Genomic DNA, 21,477 nt, shown 5'->3' on the forward strand with positions numbered 1-21,477 from the left:
ACCTCATAACTCGCGTCCCGCGGGGACCACAATTCCCGGCATTCGAGGGGCGGGGGCGGAGTTGGCCTCCTGGAATCCTGGGTCCCAGCGTGCACTTCTGGAGACTTCAGGTACCGGCGTTCTCAGCGTCCAGCCGTCCTCCCGGTCGCGTCTAGGGCGCCGCCTCTGCGCTGGGCGGGCGAGGAAGCCGCCGAGGCGGAGCTGATGGCTGCACTGAGGGCGGGGCGGGGTGCTGGCTGGAGCCTCCGGGGATGGCGGGCTTTGTGGGGGGGTCGCTGGGGAAAGGGACCCCTGTTGACCCCTGACCTCCGGGCCCTGCTGACGTCAGGAACTCCTGACCCTCGGACCCGAGTGACTTATGGGACCCCCAGTTTCAGGGCCCGGTTGTCTGTGGGGGTCCCTGAACCACGGACATGCCTGAGGTCCCGGACTTCGGATCTCCGAGCACGGCTGATCGCTGGGACCCCAGATCCCCGGACCCCGGAAGACTCAGGGACTCCTGGAACCCGTCTGCGCGTGTGGCTAGCGGTGGCGCTGGGCGCTGGAGGGGCAGTACTGTTGTTGTTTTGGGGCGGGGGGCGGGGTCCCCCGGCTGTGCTCGCCTCGGTCCTTGGCTCGCCGCCCACCTCTCCCCGGAGCCAGTACAACTTCATCGCGGACGTAGTGGAGAAGACTGCCCCTGCCGTGGTTTATATCGAGATCTTGGGCAGGTAACGGTGGGGGTAAACACTAAGGCACCGAAGCCGCGGGCTAGAGGGCGGGCAAGAAGGATGGGTCCGAGCCTCCTCACATCCGTATTCCCCCTCGCCCCGCCCCCCCCCCCCTTTTTCCAGGCACCCTTTTTCGGGCCGTGAAGTCCCTATCTCGAATGGCTCAGGATTCGTGGTGGCTGCCGATGGACTCATCGTTACCAATGCCCATGTGGTGGCTGATCGGCGCCGAGTCCGTGTAAGGCTGCCTAGCGGCGACACGTATGAGGCCGTGGTCACAGCTGTGGATCCTGTGGCAGACATAGCCACGCTGAGGATTCAGACCAAGGTGGGGGTCGGGGCAGGCCATATCTGCTTGGGGCTGTGAATTTGTTCACATCTCCAGATGACAGGTCTCTTGTACCCATTCTCCCTTAGGAGCCTCTCCCTACGCTGCCCCTGGGACGCTCAGCTGATGTTCGGCAAGGGGAGTTTGTTGTTGCTATGGGAAGTCCCTTTGCACTGCAGAACACAATCACCTCCGGCATTGTCAGCTCTGCTCAGCGTCCAGCCAAAGATCTGGGCCTTCCCCAAACCAATGTGGAGTATATCCAGACTGATGCAGCTATTGATGTGCGTCCTGATATGAGAGAAATGAGAGACTAGGTTGGGGGAGGAGGGAGGGGGTGTGTGGTACAGGCACCAATGGTGGTAGATGGTGGATGAGCCTATATACCGGGATTGGGTCGCAAAAACTGTGGCCACTCCTTCACGGGCTGGGAAAGGAGAGGATTTGGAGAAAGTGTCTACATCCTGATTGTGCCCCGAGGCATAGAGTCCCTGGATCTCTCCCATATTTTCTCCTTGTCCTGCAGTTTGGAAACTCTGGAGGTCCCCTGGTCAACCTGGTGAGTGTGACATCCTTTCCAAGAATCCCTATCCCAGGTCAGTATGGGAAGGGGTGGGTTTTCCCTAATTCACCGATGTTTGGTCAAGTTTCTGAGCAGTTTCTTGTTGGCTGTCTCCCAGAATCCAACTAGATCTCCCTAAAACTCCCTGCCACTCTTGCTCAGGTACCCCCATCTCCTATTATTTGTTTGGGCTAGAGAATAGTGGGCTGTGTCCCAACAGGATGGGGAGGTGATTGGGGTGAATACCATGAAGGTCACATCTGGAATCTCCTTTGCCATCCCTTCTGATCGCCTTCGAGAGTTTCTGCATCGTGGAGAAAAGAAGAGTAAGCCTGGCTTGCGGGGAAAGGGGTTTCTTTAAGTGGCAGGGGTGGGGAGGGTTTGCTGGAGAGGGGTCTATTGGGAGGAGGAGGGGAAGTAAGGATATACCTGGGTGGGGCTCATTTGTCCTTCTAACACAGACTCCTGGTTTGGAATCAGTGGGTCCCAGCGCCGCTACATTGGGGTGATGATGCTGACCTTGACTCCCAGGTATGAGCTTTAGGGGTAGTGACACGTAGGGCCATCAGTGTAACCCGTGGTGGGTACCTGGCAGTTCTGTTGAGCTTCGTTCTTAGTTCTGTTTTTATCTAAGATGAGTTGCCTCATTCTTGGAGCTATCAGAAGAGCTGTTCTCTCTCATTATCTTGATTTTTCTCACCTCACTCTATTTTGCATACCTCCCATCCTGTTATTGCTTAGATTTACAACACCCAACCTTCTAGACGTGGCTTCCCTATGAGTATTTTCTGTTCCTGCCAACTTGATTTCCTAATCCCGTGTTTTTATGTTGTTCTTGTTTTATATAGTTAAATATCACATTGATCCTTCTAGGTTAAGCTAAAGTTATAGCACTTCCTAAAGTTATAGCTTCTTTTAGGATTCTAGAATGACATTAGTGCTATTGATTTAACCCTGTGTGTCACTTGGAATTCCACGTCCTAACTGCTAGAAGGCAGAAAGTGAATTGTTTTTGTATCAAGAGGATCTAGTGCATGCCCTGTTCACCCACTTGTCAGCATGCTGATGAAGGATTTGAGGCAAACCCCAAATGGGGAGAGTGCCCTGTGATTAACAGAGTGATCTGTGTCCTTTCAGCATCCTTGCTGAACTACAGCTTCGAGAACCAAGCTTTCCTGATGTTCAGCATGGTGTGCTCATCCATAAAGTCATCCTGGACTCCCCTGCTCACCGGTGAGGGAGAGGCTGCATTAGGAGGTGGAGATGGGTGGGGTGTATGTGCCCTTGAACTGGGCCATCTAGTCCCTCCTTTATTTCTCTATCTTTTGCCATAGGGCTGGTCTACGACCTGGTGATGTGATCTTGGCCATTGGGGAGCAGCTGGTACAAAATGCTGAAGATATTTATGAAGCTGTTCGAACCCAATCCCAACTGGCAGTGCGGATCCGGCGAGGACAGGAAACTCTGACCTTATATGTGACCCCTGAAGTCACGGAATGAATGAACCAGCAAGAGGAGGAGGCTCCTGTTCGGACTGCAACCTTGGTTTCATGGCTTGGGCTCTGAGGGCACCTGGACAAGAGGATTGACTGAACCAGTTGGGGGGCAGGTCCCTCCAACTACCAGCACCAATTCCTGGGCTCTGAAGAATCACAAAAACACTTTTTATATAAAATAAAATTATACCTAACAACATGTCATACTGAAAAATGAGGGGAAGGGTGGAACACTGCTCTTTCCCCCCACAAAAAGGCTAGAGGTAAAGCTTTGTCTTCCAGAACTGAGGGGAGATGCTGGAGTTAAACCGTTCTGACCTCCCTATTCAAGAAAACGAGCCGCTGTTGTCTGGTGTCCTGGGTAGTCAGTCAGGTGCGCCTCTCTCTGGCGTGCTTGGCTTTGTGCTGGGCCTGGGAGCAGAATGCCCCGTGCCTGGCCACAGATCAGGACAGCTAGCCTAAGAAAGAGGGCAGTGATTTCTGCTTGATGGTTCCATATCCGCAGTGCACAACGGACGAGTGCTGTGGGCCTGCCGACATCAAAGATTCCTTGGTAAGCTCCTGAGGTAATGGCAGCCTCAGACCCCTGCCGTTAGGGGCCAGTGGTGGTCTGCAGAGGAAGGTGGTGGCACCTTAGATGATCTGGTTACTGGTCTGGCCAGGGTAGCGTTCAAACCTCCTGTTGGCCTCTTCACTGAAGGCATCCCCTGCAAGGTGAACAGGTGGTTTGGGTAGGAAAACAGACCCATTATGGGGAAGGGCGGGTGGAAGTGGAGAGACTGGGAGATCCAGAAGTGGGTGGGGAGACTCAGAAACAACCTAGGGAGATGCGAATGAAGGCCTTTCCCTCCCACCCCCAGGCCTTCTGGCTTCTCTTCCCACCAAATACCAATGTGACAGTTGTGCACCCAGATGCGATGTCCATCATATTTGCAGTTACATTTCATGGCGTTGTTGGTGAAGTCACTCTCTGCTACTTCAAAATTGGGGTTGATGACTACCTGTGAGTAGGAGAAAGCCAACAAATGAGCTGCATTCCTCAAATCCAAAGGTGTCTTTAATAAACACTCTTCCCACTCAACAACTGGAAATCTCAGAGCCCCGGCACCTGCAGAATGTAGTTTCCTGGTTTCACATCTGTGATGTCAATCCATTGACAGTCGATGTCATGCCGGTAGAGATCCCAGCAACCCACAGTGATGCCCTGCTCTCCAAAGTTGGCACACTCATACCTCTTGGAGACATCTGAGGAGATGAGCATATGTCATGCGAGGCAAGGCTGTGGAGATGAGGACAGTGCCATCTATTCTAGGCCTCAACTCACCCTCCTGACATTCGGTGTCTTCTAGACAGAAACTAGCTTTGTGGCCCTCAGCCACCTTGGTGCCGTTGGGGGTCAGGATATCGTAGTGAGTGAAGATGTCCATACTGTGATAATGCCTGTGGGGACAAGGGGATCCCTGTTTCTTTCCGTGCCCCCAGCAGGCTCACCTCTTCCCCAGTGGTCTTGCCCTTCTACTACTTGACCCTCTCACCCATGACATTCATGCCACACCCAGGAGTGGCGCCCAGCCTTGGGCCTGAAGTCAGCACGTCCCAGGTTGTGGATCTGGGAGGAGAATCTGAGCAGACGCCGGTGGCCATAAGGCCAGTTGGCTGAGCGGGCCGAGCTGGCCAGGCAGTTCTCTTCAGCAGCACAATACAGCATGTGCAGAGGCCGGTCCTCGATGTAAGCGGTCTCCTGCACCAGTGCTGAGTGCAACAGCAGATCTGACGCGGCTGCACCGAGGAAGGGAGGAGAGTTAGACGTCACTGGTGAGGGGCAGGGACAGGTGGGAGTGCTTCCATCCCCCTCCCCCAGGAAACTGGGGTGAGACTGGCTTTCCACAGGGAAGGTGTACCCCTCCAGATTGCAGCTCTTCCTGCAAAGAGGTGACCCAGAGCCTCCCCTCCCTGGCTTGCATCACCCTACACTTGACTCACTTTCAGAACAAATGACTCCAGCAGTAAAACGGCTTCCTGTCCTCTTGCAGGTGACATGGGTCCCATGATGAGCACACTGGTCCAGGGACAGCTCAGCCCCTGTGCAGCGCACTCCACTCATCACCACCTCTGTCACATTTCCTGAATCCCAGTACCAGGTCTCCTGGGGACATACAGAGGTGTTTTTGTGAGGCCACCATCCAGCCTCCCCAGCCAAGGGACTCATTTTGGCAGACCTGTGTCCCAGACACAACCTTTGGAGGCAATAGCCTTGGTTCCCTTCTCCTTCCCACTCACCTGTAGGCCGTGGTTGGCATAGCCCAGTCCAAGCTGCCTGCAGGCAACCATGGCCTCCAGTGTTCCCCAGTCATCTCCACAGATGAGGCCCCAGCGAAAGGACCCAGGTCCCCCTATTTGCACTTCGACTCGCCCTTCATGTCGGCTGCGGCCCCCGCTGAGTCGGATCTGTAGTGACGCAATGGAAGTGCTGTGGAAGCTTTTGGGGTGGAGTAGTGGGAGTCCACAGTGGGCCCGTGGCTGAATGGTGATTCAGACGCACTTACAGGGCTAGCAAGTGGTGGCGTCAAGGGGGAGCTGCAGGATGATCGGGGCCTGGGGCAGTGGGCAGTAGGGCCATCAGACTGCATCACGACCAGGCAGGACTGGATAGGACATGAGACTCCTGAACCAAGGTGGGAAAGAGTGACTGACCTTGGTCTCTACCCCAGTGTAGGGCAGGTTGCATCGGACGCCAGCATCTTGGCTATGCGAGCAGTCTTCAGCTGTGATGTTCTTGTGGGGGCACTTCCAGAGAGAGAGTTCCTGTCCAGAGCATCTAACTTCACTTAAATGGATGGCACCCATGCCTAAGGTCAGAAGTCAGAGGTCGGGAGGTTCTAACTTTACTGTCTGCCCAGGGGTCTCCTTCCTAAGGAATGTACCCCTCCAGGAGTATGTACCTCCTACCTCACTCTCCCTCCAACCTGTGCCCGCCTCACCCTGCCCCATGCGGGCACCGCTCAGAGCCTCTCGAGCACTCCCGAAGCCTAGCTCCCGACACACCACGCTGGCTGCTTGCAGGTCCCACTTGCGATCACAGACCGTGCCCCACGTGCCAGCCTTCAGGACTTCTACCCGGCCCTCTCCTGGGTGGGCGCCGCCCTTTAAACGCACTCGGGCCTGTACAGGAGAGAGACGTGGGCAGCAGTGAATGGGAACATCAGCACAGAGACAGTAGACCTGGGAAATCAATGAGATTCTGGTGGGAGGGAGCAGGTGGGCTCAGGTCTGTGGCCCAACCCCTGGAAGGTTCCTCTCTGTCCTCAAAGGTCAGAACTATGCTTAATCAAGGGATGGCCAGGCTATGGGGTTCTTCACCTGGGCGGTGGGGAAGGTCATAGTGTTTCACACACCTCCCCCTGAGGCTTCGACTGTTGCTTCTTCTGGCCACTGGATGCTGCGTAGAGAGGGCTTGGCACACAGCTCACCACCGCAGGGGCCCCCCCCGGGCACCTGGTGGTGTCATTGGCTCGATAGAATTCCAAAGAGCAGAGGGAGAGGTGGGCCTCCGTGCCCACGCACGCCACCCCATGCAGACCAAAGGAGTGTTGCTGCCGCTGGGCCAGCAGCCTGGGGGGACAGGAGTGGGAGCAGTAGGGTGAGACAGTGCTCCTGCCTCTTTGCCTGCAGCCCTCCTCCCGCTCCATGCCTCCACCGTCCCCCAACCTTTCATGACCGCTTTAGTTCTTCTTCTTCTCTTCTCTGCAAAAACACAGAGACAAAGAGACAACGGTAATGGGGAGTTTCCAGGCTGAAAGAGCCCAAACAGGGGGGTCCTTGGGTATGTTCTGCAACAGAAGAACCCTGTGGGAAGGAAGGCTAGTTTTGACTTGCCTGACAGAGACCTTGTTCTGTGTGGTTTCAGGGAGCTGGCCCCAGTGGAGGCTGAAGCTGCTGTGCAAAGAGATTAGGAAGCCAGGACTGACCATCTGGAAGAGATAGGCAGGAGGGAGTAGCTAACAGGAAGCCTGAATGGCCAGAGTAAGCAGATCTTTCTATTACGCTGCGACTGAAAGAACTAAATGAGTCAGGATGCAAAGAAGTGAGTAAGTCTTGGGTCTACATGGCTTCTTAGAGGCCAGAGGGGCTTCCAGGCCAGAGGATGATGGGCAGTTACAGGAAGAACAGACCAGAAGGTGAAACACAGGAAAGACTGGAGCTGGTATATATAGGAATGAAGATGTACAAATGCAAGACAAAGAGAGACCACATGACCAGAGAAGGAGAGTGAATGTGAACAACTGAAGGGTAAGGATAACCCCAGACCTAAAGCTGAACTGTATGAGTCTTTAATGAGGTAGTCCATGCTTCCGTAGTTTAAATGTAACAGAAAGAATGTTCCATAGCCACCTGAGCAGGAAAATGGGACTAAATTAGAGACGTTAAAACTTTGAAACACAGCAGAGAGATGCTAGAGAGAATGAGGGGACTTGCTTATCAACACCAACGGAAGGGAATGAAATTTCAAGGCAGTGAGCCATGAAATAAGAGAAGTGCTTTCTTCCCAGAACAGCCTGTTTGAACCCAGAGAGGGAAGGAACCAATGAGGCCTTGTGTTGGTGGGGTGGGCCTGTGAGGGTGGTCTGGTGGCGAATTACTACAGTAATGTGCTCTATTACTTGATGTCGGAGGAGAAGATGATGATTTGAAGCCACTGGCTAGGAAGACACAGAGAGAGGGATAAGTTATAGACAAATCAGACAAAGGAAGCCTGGAGACTTTACAGAATACCTTTGGAAGCTCAAGATAAGTGGACTCTGAAGCTCAAAGAGACTTAGTATTCTTTCAAAGTCCTGTGTGGCTGAAAATAAAAGTGAAAGAGGTCATCGCTTTAATGTGGGGGTCAGGGAAGGCCAGAGTATGGCCATGTTGTGCAAGACAACCCTAAGCTGGAAGGGCACTATGGGAACACCCTCCAATGCCAAAGCCTGTTGAAGGCACCAGAGGGAGGAGCTGGGGAGTGGGGGGGCGGTGCCTGGGACCCCTGAGTGATCCTGGAATGCTGTGAAAAGAGGAGGAGACAGTAGAAAGGGCCGACTTCTCCACCCCTCACACACTGCTGAAGGAGCTCTCCAGGGGACTTTTCTTGCGCGAACTGCCTTCAGAAGCCAAGTGAGACGCAGTCATTGGGATTGGAAGCTTTTTGTTCCCTGGGGTTCTGAAGGAGCCCAGAAGGAAAATGATGGAACTGGGAGCCTAACTGTGTTAACTGGGCCAGAGGACCAGGACTGTCATCTGACTCCTGCCCTGGGAAAGGTTCCACAGGGGATCCTGAGTCTCACTTCCAACCCAGTAGCACTTATTCCATTTAACAATTAATAAAGGTAGGATGGGAACACTGATCCCTTAGGGAAACTTAACTCCTTGGGCGAGAGGCAAGCATGGCATCTGAAGGACAAGAGTGCCAGAGTATCTCCTAAAATCTGCTGGGGGAAGGTAAATAAGCATGTGGAACAAGAGGAGTCAATGGGTGAACTTCTATGGAGATTTTTCAAAAATCCTGTGACGAGCATAATTCCTCAGACAAAAAACATATGGGCCAAAAAAAAAAAAAACCACAACCCAACAACAACAACAAAAAAACCAAACAAAAGGGCCGATCTTACTTTACATTGTGGTGAATCATCTGTAAGGTGGCTTGTAACAGTTGCTGCTGCTCCTCCACCTCCTTGTGGAGGCGTCTCTTGGACCCCTTCCTAACCACAGCCCGATGCCCCCGACTCATCACTTGGCACTCCCTCTCCTCTCCACCCAGCCTAAACTTTATTTACCTCTTAATAGGCCCCCTGCCCATTCGGGTTTTGGGTTTGGCTTTAAGCTTGGTGACTGGTCTGAAAAAAGGAGAAAGAAGTTAGTGGCAGTAGTGGTCAGGTGCATTACCCGGGAAAGGCAAAGGATTCTTTCTTCTTTCTGTCTCTAGGAAGGACCCTTCATGCAGAGCGTGGGAAGGGGCAAAGCAGGCAGTCAGATTTTCCACATACACTGCTGAATACCACTTAACTGTATTTTTGGAATACATGCTGCTCTCTGGATTCAGCAACAGTGATGAGAAATCTGGTGATGTCAGTCCAGGTGGAGGGGAGAGGAGATGAGAGGAATAGTGGAGGGAGGAGAGAGTGTGGGGATGTAGGTGAATGAAGGGAGGTTAGGAGTTGTGGGGGGAGGAAGCATGCAGGTGGCTGAGGCTGGAGTCCAAGCTATTTGGGGGCAGTATAAAGATACGGAGGTGTCTCCTTAGTCATTCCTATATTATTTCCTCCTTGTGCTTCCTAAATCAAAACTTACCCACCCGCATGCCTGCCTCCCCACTCCTCCCTCCAGGAATGGCCATTTTCCAGCCATATCCCTAATTCATCAGCTTGGGTTTTGGGATGGACATGGATAGGCTGCCTTCCATCCATCCACCTCCTGGGGCCACAGGGATGAGCAGGAGGTCCCGGGGCTCTTGCCCCATTACCTTCCAAGGGGCTTGGAGCGTCGGGCCGAGGCTTTGGCCGCTCGCTTCCTCAACTTTCTGTGAGGATAAGACAACAGCAGAGTCAGGAACAGTCTAGAACCAAGTGGGAAAGGTTGGTGGAACAGGGACCAGGGGCAAGATTTCTGTTTTAGCAGTTAGAGGTCTCCTGGTGGCAGGATCTTATAGCATTAGATGCCCCCAAGGCTCTACCCTTCACAGCTGTTTGGCCTCAGAAGCACATGAACTAGACAGGTGAGTTGCGGTGAAGGACGTGGACTCGGGGCTGATAGAGACCCTGTACCAGGACCCACAGAAGTCAGGCTAAGGCAGACGGGGAACAGGATTCTTGGACTGATATTAGGGCTGCTCTAAACCTGGGGGAGGGCTGGGGGGACAGGTTAAAATGACGGGTGTTAGGATTGCCAGACTGACTAGGCAAGGAGAGAGAACTGGCCTGGTCACACCTAGGGAGGCTGACTATTTTTTTTCTGGATGCGCTCTGGCTTCTGGCATATCCAGGTCCGAGGCCAGTGAACGAGGACCAAGGAACAAGGCTGGACAGCAAGGGACATTGACTGGGTCTGACTGGGGGAGCATGAGGCCAGGATGCTTAGGATGACAGTATCCTTCCTGTCTAAACTAAATCCCACATGCTTTAGTCATTCACAAACAGCTCATCTCCCAGACTTACTTCTAGGGAATTAAGGTCTAAAACCTTATTTCTTCTTAATTGACCTAAATATTTGACCTATTTTATTCTTCAGGAGGTTACCTTAAGTCTGATGAATGAAAACTAGGTCTGTTTCTCCTCTCATTCTCCCTTTGATTTCAAAGACTTTCATTTTGCCCACTCTTTGTCCTGTCCAACTATATATAGATGAATGCAGGTCTTGTCTGTCTTTACAAAATGTATGGAATTCCCCATTATCCTCTTAGTTATCCTGTCTGTTCTGTTCTGCTGCTTCTCTTGAGTTATGTTTGGATGTGGTATATTACGTGCAGATATGCAAGGATTTTAATATATAGATTTAAACAGGGCTAAATCTGCTTGGTATTTCCTACCTTGGCTTCTTCCTGAGGATGATCTTTGCCAAAACATCCAATACATTCAACATTCCTAGCAAAGAGTCTACAATAACTCTTGGGTCCCTTTCCTGAGACACTGCTAAGAGTTTAGAACCTTTCATCAGATAAGTATAGTGAAAAATGTCTTCTCCAAATGTTTTTTTCTCAAACATGTCTGAAATGAAATGTATCTGGCACTTTCTTTCACCAGTAACCAAGAGAAATCATGTAACAATACTCAGAAAAATGTAGTATTATCTAGAAATTTAGAAGTACTTCTCTAGTTATTTAAGAACTTTATAAGGTCTTTATAATTATATGGTATATATAATTATTAATATATATCAGGCAAATACAGGTTACATTGAGGCCCTGGCACTTAAGGACAGTGCTGATATCTGTCTCTCTTTTCTAAAGCCACCACCCCTAAATGTTTCTGAATTCCTTCCCCTAGGATCCTTTCTCTTTCAATTGAGAAGTTGCACATAACCTTCCCTCAACTGAATCCTTTTAAACATATTCAAATCTCTCTCTCTCTCTCTCTCTCACACACACACACACACACACACACACACACACTCCAGCCCACATTTCTTCTTAGTAGAAAAACTTTTCAGTAGTGTCAACACTCATCATCTTTCCCACTCACTCCTTAATCCAGTCCTTTCTGTCTTTCCCCACCCATCACTCTGTGATAATAATCTAGATTTTTTTTTTTTTGTCTCACATACCACTGACTCTTGGTAGCATCTGACAGCAGCTGTCACAACACCATTAGCTTTATTTGAGTCCTAATTCTGGATGCTCTTTCTTGGTCTTCTTTGCAGGCTCCTCCTCTATATAGTTATTTACATTTTTGGAGCTTTAAGGCCTTCTTCTCACTTCACATCCTCTCTTTATATGTTCTCATTTACATCTAACCTTGTATATCCCATTGCCTTCTCGATGTTCCTACTTAGATATCTCAAAATTACCTAAAATTTAATGTGGGTCTAATTGTTTTAGCAAAATCTATGCCAGAAACTTAGGAATCAACCTTGACATCTCTCTCTTCTTTGGCTCCCAAAGTCAATCCGTAACCAAGTCCTGCCAGTGTTCCTTCCTGAATGACTCTCTAATCCATTTGCTCTTGCTCTTCTCTAAACCATTCTCAAAGTGCAGTCAAAGTGGGAGCCCCAAACCTGATCACGTTCTCTCACAGCCCTCCTCATTAAAAAACTTCCATCACTTTCCATTACTTTTATCATAAAGATTCAAATCATTACCATAGCCTACAAGGTCTTCTATGATCTGGTGCCAAATCAACTCTCTCATCACCTCTGTATTCTCAGCACCTTGCGCAGTGCTTGGCAAACAGTGGGAGCTCAGTAAATATCTGTCAGTGAATATATCTGAATATGAACAAGAATATCTGAAATGAACTAGAAGAGTGTCTTCTTAAATAGCACTTAAGCTCTTAGAACCTCAATTTCTTTGCCTGCCAAAAGGCATTAAATGGCTCAGTTATCTGTACATTCTTTTCCTCTTCTAAAATTCTACAACTTTCACATGTTCTAGGGTAGAAGTACCAAATCAAAGTTGAAATATGATACATCACATTATGATTTTCTTATTCTCTAAATCTTACTAACTTCCTCTAAAAGCTACCAGATGCATCTTCTTTCTCCAAGGAAGGCAGAGTTGTTTATAACTATCCTGCCTAGCCTTTATAATTGCATTACCTATGAGGAGTCTCCCTCTGTCTGACTTGACCTGTGAAGGAATATCTACATCAAATTCTCATCACAGAATCTCCCAGGACCACTGTAATCTCTTTCCCTACTAAGAATGAACTCTGTACTTAATATATATCTCCTTTTCCAGCCTTCATATTCCAGACTCGGTAAGAGATTCCAATATGTAGACATATATTCCTGATTTCTGAAGTTTTCTTGAGTCTGTGCATACTTAGGGACAATTCCTGAGCCTCAAAATTCCCAGGGATGGCCCATGTCTAAAGCTAGCTCATATTAACTTAAAGCCCAGAGATGCCAGGCACCATCCTTCTCTTGAGCAGTTTCAGAATCATTTTAGTTATCTCTTCTTTTATTTTCTGTGTTCTATCAGTCATCCTACCTCTATTCATTCCTCTCTCTTTGTTGTCATCCTCCTAGTCAGCTTCATTTTTATATTTCCTAATTACTCTTACTGCGTCTAGAACCTCCTCTTCCAATTCACTACTATCAGACGAACTTTAAAAACACTGGCCTTATTTTTGTCACTGTCCCATACAAGTACTTTTATTTTTTAATTTTTCATAGGATAAAGGTAAAACTCTCCACTCTGGCATTAAAACTGTTCCATTTCCTAGCCGTACTTTATCCATTCAGATTTTTCTTCCACTGTTTCTCAGTATACATCTTCTCTCTCGCTTCCCTGGTGGCTCAGCAGTGCAGAAGACATGGGTTCAGTCTCTGGGTTGGGCAGATCCCCTGGAGAAGGAAATGGCTACCCACTCCAGTATTCTTGGCTGGGAAATCCCATGGACAGAGGAGCCCTACAGGCTACAGTCCACGGGGTCACAAAAGAGTTGGACATGACTTAGTGACTAAACAAAAATCTTCTACTCTAGTCAACTGTCTTTCAAAATTTCCTATTCATTTTCATCTCTGTTGGGGTCAACAATGACATCCAAGTTACTAAATCCTATTCATTTCTCAGTCCTCATGTTTTTGGATGCATCAGCAGTAGTGACTCAGTTGATCCCTCTTGCTCTTCCTTGAAACATTTTACTTGGCTTCCAGGTCTCCACACTCACCTGGTTTTCTTTCTACCTCACCTCCCTGTTTGCATTTTGCCTTATCTTCCTGACCTCATAATGTTTAAACTCCCTAGAGTTCAGTCCCTGCACCTCCTTTTCTCTATTTACGCTCCCTCCCTTGGTGATGTTGTCCAGTTTCAGGGCTTTAATTCAACTGAACTCTAGAGTCATATATCCAATAGCTTCGCCATTTCAGTATCTAAAGCAACTCAAATTTAATTGGTCTAAAAACAAGTTCCTAATATACAATCTCCACTCTCCCATCCCCACACAAAATATGCCCCACTCACTGTTTTCTTTATCAAATGAGGTCAACTCCATATCTAGCTCAGGCCAAAAGCCTTGGAATGATCCCTAATTCTTCTCATTCTCTCATACCACGATGGATCCATCAGCAAATCCTGTTGGCTTTATCTTCAACACAGAATTTGATCACTTTTTCACCACTTTCACTGGTCACATCACCTCTCACTTTCTTTAGTTGGCTTTCAGGAGACAATAACTGCCTAACTAGTCTCCCTGCCTCCTTGACTCTACACATTCCTTACAGTCTATTCTTAACAAAACAGCCCAATACACAAAAAGTGGAAGACAGATGTCACGCCTCTGCTCAAAACCTCATCTCACACAGTAAAAATTAAAGTCTCTCAAATGGCCTTACATGATCTGGCTCCTCATTCTTTCCTTATCTCCTCCTAAATTACATCTCCTGTCATCTTCTGCCTTGTTCCCTTAGCTCCAGCCCCAGTGGCCTCCTGGAGTATGACAAGAATTCCCCCTAACCCCTCATTCTGATATCTTCTCATTTATGATGCCTCTTCCTGGAGATGCTCATCAAGATTTTTGCATAGATTGTGCCCTATAAATATTTTCTCAAATGATGCCTCCTCTGACTTATTTTAAAACTGCAATTCCAGTCCCACTTCCTAACATTTTCCCTGCTTTATTTTTACCTATTACACTCTTTGCCATCCTTACATTTTGTAATTTTACTTTTTTCCTGATTCTTCCCTAGTTCATGAGATCAAGGATTTTGGGGGTTTTGTTGTTGTTGTTTATTGTTGAATTCCTAGTGTCTACAACAGTCCCTGGCACACAATAGGCACTCAATAAATGTTTATTCTCTATACCTTTGTTCATGCTACCCTCTTCATCTGAAATGCCTGCTATTTAAGTCGCACTAATCTTTCAGAACCTGGATTTGGTTCTGGGAAGGTAAAGAACAAGCACAGGGAAATATAGGCCCGAGGTAGATAACAGCAGAGGAGCACAGCACATAGATGTTTTCAACTGTATATGAGTTGCTATACCAGAGAAAGTATATTCCTTGGGGCCTAAAGAACTTTCAGATGTCTCTCAGAGCCAAGGCAAAAAAAATTTCAGCAAGTATGGAAAAGACTGGAGGCTGGATAATGTACTGACTTTCAAAAAGGAGGAAAAGGATTCCCCAATTTACAGATAATTTATGTTCTAGAATAGTCATTAAGTAGAAAGTTTGTGAGCATTGAGGAAAAAATATGGTGATCCTTAGAAATCTAAAAGGATTTCAGTAAAAGTCAGCTCAATCAAACCACCATGACTTCCTTTAAGATTCCTAAAATTGCAGAATGGCTGTGAACATAGTGTATGTGGATTTTAGCAAAAGACTAATAAAGTCTCCTATAATCTCATTACAGATAAGATGATGAAATGTTGGCTGTATCAATGTAGTGTTCAGTTTGTCCCAACTGTTGAAAAAACATTTCACAACTAATGATTAAAGGTTTGATGTAAATCTGGAGGATTCATAAGAGGAGTTAGACTTTGGTTCTAAAGATTTCAACACATTTTAACAGTCACTTTGATGACGTCAGGAGGCATAGCTATCATATCTATTGAACAGAGGGGGCAGGGAGGGATGACAAGTGCAAAATAATGTCAAGATTCAAGATAATCTCATGGGATCATTATGGTTTTTAAATGATGTATCAAACATGAGAACATGTATCAAACATTTCATAGGGTAAACTCAACAGATTTAGGTTCAAATAGGCTGCTCTATCAGTATCAAGGAGGAGGGAAGACCTAATTTAGGTGATTACAAGGTCAATAAGAGCAGTGGGATGCTGCCTCAACGGAAAGGCAGTGCAAAATCTAGATGCTTTCATTAAAAAGAGCTGTTATGCTGTAGGCTGCCCCGATCAGCCCCACATCCGAAGTAGCGTGCCTAGTAGAAGGTCACCCAGATGTTAGGAGCTCTTCCTGCAAAACTGGTCTAAGGAACAGCTGAAGAAGATAATCATTTAAATTATAGAGATTTCAAAATTTCTTAAAACGGCCAAATTAGATGCTCCAGGGAAGCGAGACGCAGTAAGCAAAGAGCCGGTCCCCAATGTGATACAGTCCCGGAAGCCGGCGCCTACACCAGGGCTCCAGTGCAGGTGGAGAGGGCCGGCCTCCAGGGCTGAAGGATATTCTGGAAAACTAGTTTAGCAGTCCTGAGTGCTCTCGCGCTCACAGACGCCTAGTGGGCCGCCGGGACCCAGGGAAGGGCCCCGGCCTCTTCCGGCGCCCTCCGGCCTTCAGGGATTGGCGGCCAGGATGGGACCGCCGCCCCGCGGGCGCCCAGGGCCGGTCGCCGTCAGACTCACGGCGTTAGGCCCCGCCCGGGTACTGCCTCGGCGGGGCGTGGTCGCTACCCCCACCCACCGACTCTGACCCGCGGGCTCCCGGGCCGCTGGGCGTGGCCCCGCGAGGCCCAGCTCTGGCCCCGGGGCGCGGAGACGCCACCTGCCGACCGCCGGCCCCGACGCCACCGCCGCCGCTCGCCCCGCCCCGGCTCTGGCCACTGGGGCCAGAGCTTCGCTGGTCCCCGCAGCAAATCCGCCTAGGGGGCCGCTTCATGGTCCAAGATTTCTCAACTCTCTAGTTTCACCGAGGCCTCCAGATTTCCCCCGGCTCCCCAGGTGAACCAACCCCTTCGGAGGTCCCTCAACACCGCTCCTTAACAAGCACCCCTCAACTCCAGACTGCTGCACCAGCGCCCACGTCGCTTCACCTGTAGAAGGCCACGTTGACCCGCTTTTCGCTCGGGAAGCCCAGCATCCCGCAGATCACATGGCTGTTGTGCGCACTCCAGCCTTTGTCACACACTTGCGACCAGCCATCCGGAAGCCTGACTTCGACCAGTCCCTCAGTCACAGGCAGGGGCCGTCTGCCCCTTCCAACAGCTGGCCGAAGTCGCACCTCCTCCACTTGCAGGTGATGCTCTACCTGGGGAGGGGGCCACAAGCAGAGGAAGGCATCCCAGTGGCACCTTTCACACGTCTGGCCACTCTAAAGAAACCCTGATTGAGTGTACTTGCTGTGAACCCAGTGGCGAGATGGGGCTGAGAGGCAGGCCTGCGCTCTGTGAGGTACTGACTGTGGTGCAGCCACCAGAGTGTGAGGACTTGCTGGGCTCTGAGAAATGACTAAGGGTCCAGAAGAAGCTGGGGAAGGAGCATCTAACTCTGCTTGGAGCCTGAGGGAACACTTAAGGAGGAAGTGGCACTGAAGAAGTAAGAGAAAGTAAGAGTGAAATGTTCCCTCAGGAATATCTGAGCTGAGAGAGAGCACAGGTGCCCTGGGGACCAGGGATGAAGTTGGAGAGGTTCATGCCAGGCTTAGTAACTTGAATGCTAATGCTAAAATAAACCTGGACTATGCAGTGTCTCAGAGCTCTATCATTTTGCCCACTCCCCCAGTCTCCCACTGACCCCAATTATCCCATTGGGCACATGGGATCCCCTACATTCTAGTATCTCCACATATAACCACCCCACAGCCCTTTCTGTCTTGCCGTCCTGGGTGGTGTGTGTGTGTGTGTGTTTATGAACTACAGACCTCAATGACATTGGAATCTGAGAAGCCAGGGAGGCGCTCGTCCTTGCAGATGACCCCAGCATCCTCATCGTGGGTACAGTCACTGTTCCCCCAACCCCGGGAGGCACATTCAGTCACACTCCGCTCAGTCCCACTGCAGCTCAGGTTGTCCAGCCAGATGCGGCCTGTGTGGGAGGGGAGATAAGGGGATAGAGAGGCTTGGAGAAGTAGCATGGGGATGTTGGTGAGAGCATGGAAGCCTCACACCTGGTAAGATAATGGGTAGGGAAGGGACAGGGGACCCTGGAAAGGAATAGGAATGGGAGCATAGGATTGATGGACGGTTGATAGTGTTCTGGGGATACCCAAGAATTTGGTAGGGTGAATAAAAAACCCAAGAGTCAACACTGAAGTTCTGATCTGTCCTTACCCATTCAGTGATAGCCGCCTAGTGTGTGTGAGGCACTCTGCCAAGGTATGTACATATGTGATCATTCTTAGAACAGAGCTGCTGGAAGATATTATCACCATTTTGTATAAAGAAATTGAAGTTCAGGGAAGTGAAGTAACTTGCCTAGGACCATACAGCCAATTCATGAGGGCTTAGGGATTTGAGCCATTTGTAGGACTTGGAAACGTAAGATCCTTTCACCTCAGCCTTCCATTCTCCCATGTGACTGCTCTGTGCTGCCATGCTGCCCCGTGTTCTTCTCTTGACCTGAGCCAAACTGAAATGAGTATCACTGACTTTCTCTCAGAACTGGTGGCCCCTCAAAGGGCCATGTGCAGGGAACCCTCATGCATATCCGGACAGGACTTACCCAGCTTCTGCTGGGATACCTACCTCTTGCCCCATCAGGCTATCGGAACTATCACAAACTATTGAGATTCTTTTATTACTTTCCTCCACTCCAGGTCTGATTCAGTCCTTTGATGCCACCCAGAAAAAGTCCCTCAGTCAAATGACTGTCTTCAAGTTTGAATTCAACCATGATGTAATTATTATCCAAAGCTTTTTCATTTCATGTCAAATATCCCTGCTTTCTTCAGCTATTCCTCCTTGAAACGTGGCTTCCAATCTTTTACATCTGGTAGCTCTCCTCTGAAAGTACTTCCATTTCCAGGAACCTAAGTTCCCTATTCAGGGATTAAACCTGTGCCCTCGGGAGTGAAAGCTCAAAGTCCTAACTACTAGACCACCAGGAAATGCCCAGTGCTTCCATTTTCTACTGTCTGTTTGAAAATGTGGCATCTAAAGTGATGCTTTATTCCAGATGTGGTCTAACCAGTGGGAATTGGGGGTTAACTGCAGATTGCACCAGTTCTACCAATTCCAATGTGAGTTTATACAATGCAAGTGCCCCCAGGTCTCAGAATTGCTCCTAAACCCCTACTAACCACATCTTAAAGTTTATACTTGTCTTTGGAAGCCCAGCTTGTCAGTTTCAGCTCTAAATTATAATCTGATCTTGTTGGCTGCAGTATCTGTGATCACTTCTGTCTTTGGGACGTCCAGACATCATTTACCTGCTCTCAGCTTCCCATGAAACCAGCTGTACTTTAATCATACAGGGCTCATCTGCGTCAGGCTGTCTTTGCATGTGGCTTTGTAGAATCATACTTTGGCAGAAGAAAGTAACTTACAGATCATCTAGTCATTTTGCACATGGGGGCATCTGAGGCTCAGAGAAGGCATTGATCAGCCTAAGTTCATGCAGCTGTATGTTCTCCTCCACAGGTGTACTTGACTCTGGCTGTTCTTGGTGTTCTGTGTCCCCATGGCTGTTCCCTCCCATACATTTAGGCTGTACCTTGGCAATACCTAGGCTGTGCCTGAAGCATTGCTCACCTGTTCCAGGGCCATATTTGGCACTGTGGGTCCAGCCTGTGGCCTCTGTGAAGCCCAGCTCCCGGCATAGGACATGAGCAGCCTGCAGCGTGAAGTCATCATCGCAGATGGTGCCCCATTCACCAGCCCGCTGTATCTCCACACGGCCCTCGGATGGCTTCCTGGGGAAACCAGCCAGCCGAAACCGCAGCCCCTGGCTCCCAGCCCTCTTCTCAGGTGCCGTGGATGGGGTTGGAGATCCCAGGCACGAACTGCACAGCAGGCACAGCAGCAACCCCCACAGGCTCCACTGCCAAACGCTGACAGGTCCCATGGCAGGGAAGGCCTGGGTGCCCCAGAGAGAGAGAAGCTGAAATTGAGAAGCCCAGGTCTGAGAGAGAGGTCATGAGAGGAAAAGAGACACTGGTTAAGACCAGAGACAGAGAGCCAGTGTGACAGAAAGGGAGGGACCCAGGGGTTAAGAGAGACAGAAAGAAATACATACTAGGTAAGAAGAGAAATACAGAGTAACAGAGGCACAGACTGAGACACCCAGATTGGGGAGGGGGGCGGGGGGAAGAGAGAGAGAGAAAGAGAGAGAAAAAGAGAGAGAGAGAGAAGGCTCTCCCTCCCTTCTGTAAAGAATAAACGCTCACTATTAGTTGTTATGTCTCATAATGTCCTTTCCCTAGTTCTGCTATCATCACGTCTATATCCCGATTCACAGGTCAAGGACACCCAGTGATCAAAAGACAGAGATTAGAGACCAAGATCAGAGGCCCATCAAGATAAATAGGTTGAGACCGAGCAAGAGACACAGAGAGGGAGACCCAGACAGACAGGATGTGAGAGGAAGGGAAACTGTGGGAATAAAAGGGGACCAAACAGACAGCGGAGAGAGAGAGTGTGTTGAAAATGGACAGAAGGGGATCAGGAGAGAGTCTGGCACACAGAATTAGGGAGCAACTGAGAAAGGCAGGCAATGAGTAAGGAGGAGTTCAGTTCAGTTCAGTTGCTCAGTCTTTGCGATCCCACAGACTGCAGCACGCCAGGCTTCCTTATCCATCACCAACTCCCAGAGCTTACTGAAACTCAGTATAATTGCCTTGAGAACCCCACGAACCTCATGAAAAGGCAAAGAGGAGGAGAGGGACTGACAAAAGCCAAGGAGCAGAGGCAGGAGGGACCCAGATGATCCTGTTCAGCCAGTCAGAGAGAGGACAGATAGTTACTGATTGTGGAAAGAGGCAGGCAAGAAGGGGCTTAGGGCATCCTCAGATCTCAGGTCCCCTAAATGGCAGCCAAGCTGAGAGTCCTTTCTGGGCAGATTCCAGGTAGAAAAGGCAGAGAACCAGAATGCATTGGAGAACTTGGTACACATCCTACATGCCCTGCAGGGTCAAGGGGCCCAGAAGGGCCAGGCCTCAAGGTGGGGGTGGGGTGGGGTGGGGTGGGGTTGTCCAAGCCTCCTGCCAACACAGCCATCTCTTTCCCGGGGCCGCAGGAGGCAAGAGCACTAGTCGGCTTCTCAGCCAAGGCCTTCCCTCTGTAAAGGAGAACAGCTCCTTTACAGCGAGCTCCCCCTACCCGCCCCCCCACAACCCCTGCCCCATGCTTCCCCCAACTCAGACAAACAACACAACAGGGAAGCTTTGTTTGGGGACATTTAGGCTTGGGGACCCAGGGAGAGGGCCTCACAGAGGAGCCCCTAGCCTTCGGGCACTTCGGATGCCCTATTTGGAACACCCTGTAGCCCCACTCCCCAATATCTGCTTCCTTTCCCCACTCTTCTTGTGTCTTCTTTGACTATACAACCCTCAGTAGCTTGGCTTTCCTTTGATTCTACCCTACATCACCCCTTTTCCCAGGTCCCTCCATCATCCTCTCCATCTACAACTCTCCTTCCTCCCACCGGGAGCGTGACTCCCCCTACCTTTGGCTGAACGGGGACCCTAGCGGCTGGGAGAAGAGTCTTGGTCCTGTAGATCAATCCTAGGACTTCCAAAAAAAAGTACTTGGGAGACTGCCCCTCTTTCTCCCCCGCCCCCCCTCTTCGTTCCTCCCACGTCCCCTTGAGCCCTCCCACATTCCGCCTTCTCCCAGGATCCCTCCCAGGCCAGTTCCCTCCTCTTCTCCCCTCCTCCTTGAAGCTGGCCGCTGCCGCCGCTCAATCTCCCTCCCGCCCCCCTCCTCGCCCCTCCCAGCTTGTTTAATAAAGCTCTCTTTTCCCGCGGGTTGGGTGCCGGGCAGCTGCGGTCAGAGAGCTGGACACACAGGAGGCCACGGGGCCGCAGACTATCCCGGGCTGCGCCCCGTGCGGCGACTCGGCTCCGAGCTCCGGGAAGT

General features: G+C 49.9%; 2 protein-coding genes across 9 annotated transcripts; one reads left to right on the forward strand and one right to left on the reverse strand.

The window, feature by feature from the left end:
• The first annotated feature begins 204 nt into the window (after positions 1-204).
• Positions 205-3,295, forward strand: HTRA2 (HtrA serine peptidase 2). 3 transcript variants are annotated; one of them, XR_015137335.1, is made up of 8 exons: positions 205-710; positions 834-1,038; positions 1,128-1,322; positions 1,565-1,634; positions 1,719-1,926; positions 2,062-2,131; positions 2,738-2,833; positions 2,935-3,295. XR_015137335.1 is itself a non-coding variant. In XM_086327730.1 (8 exons), exons 1-8 carry the CDS (start codon positions 205-207, stop codon positions 3,098-3,100), a joined length of 1,377 nt encoding a protein of 458 aa, XP_086183856.1. In that variant the 3' UTR covers positions 3,101-3,295. The 3 variants fall into 3 exon arrangements, 1 of the variants encoding a protein (XP_086183856.1); XR_015137334.1 differs by having other exon boundaries at positions 1,821-1,926; XM_086327730.1 differs by having other exon boundaries at positions 1,565-1,597; positions 1,821-1,926.
• LOXL3 (lysyl oxidase like 3) lies at positions 3,242-21,241 on the reverse strand. Of its 6 annotated transcripts, XM_086327722.1 has the most exons (16): positions 21,065-21,241; positions 19,153-20,677; positions 17,325-17,488; positions 16,498-16,712; positions 9,596-9,652; positions 8,910-8,969; positions 6,492-6,708; positions 6,078-6,258; positions 5,791-5,945; positions 5,377-5,544; positions 5,080-5,242; positions 4,632-4,875; positions 4,421-4,536; positions 4,205-4,341; positions 3,986-4,097; positions 3,242-3,803 (listed from the first exon to the last, which is right to left on the reverse strand). In XM_086327722.1, the coding sequence occupies exons 2-16, from the start codon at positions 19,463-19,465 to the stop codon at positions 3,730-3,732; spliced, it is 2,376 nt and encodes a 791-aa protein (XP_086183848.1). In that variant the 5' UTR covers positions 19,466-20,677; positions 21,065-21,241; the 3' UTR covers positions 3,242-3,729. The 6 variants fall into 6 exon arrangements, with proteins under 6 accessions (XP_086183848.1, XP_086183843.1, XP_086183844.1 ...); XM_086327717.1 differs by lacking the exons at positions 8,910-8,969; positions 9,596-9,652 and having other exon boundaries at positions 19,153-19,501; positions 21,065-21,196; XM_086327718.1 differs by lacking the exons at positions 8,910-8,969; positions 9,596-9,652 and having other exon boundaries at positions 19,153-19,477; positions 21,065-21,174.
• Positions 21,242-21,477: the final 236 nt, after the last annotated feature.

Source organism: Bos grunniens, chromosome 11, assembly GCF_055505025.1.
Source record: "Bos grunniens cultivar Pamir isolate PY7600 chromosome 11, Bosgru_T2T1.0, whole genome shotgun sequence".
Lineage (NCBI taxonomy): Eukaryota > Metazoa > Chordata > Mammalia > Artiodactyla > Bovidae > Bos > Bos grunniens.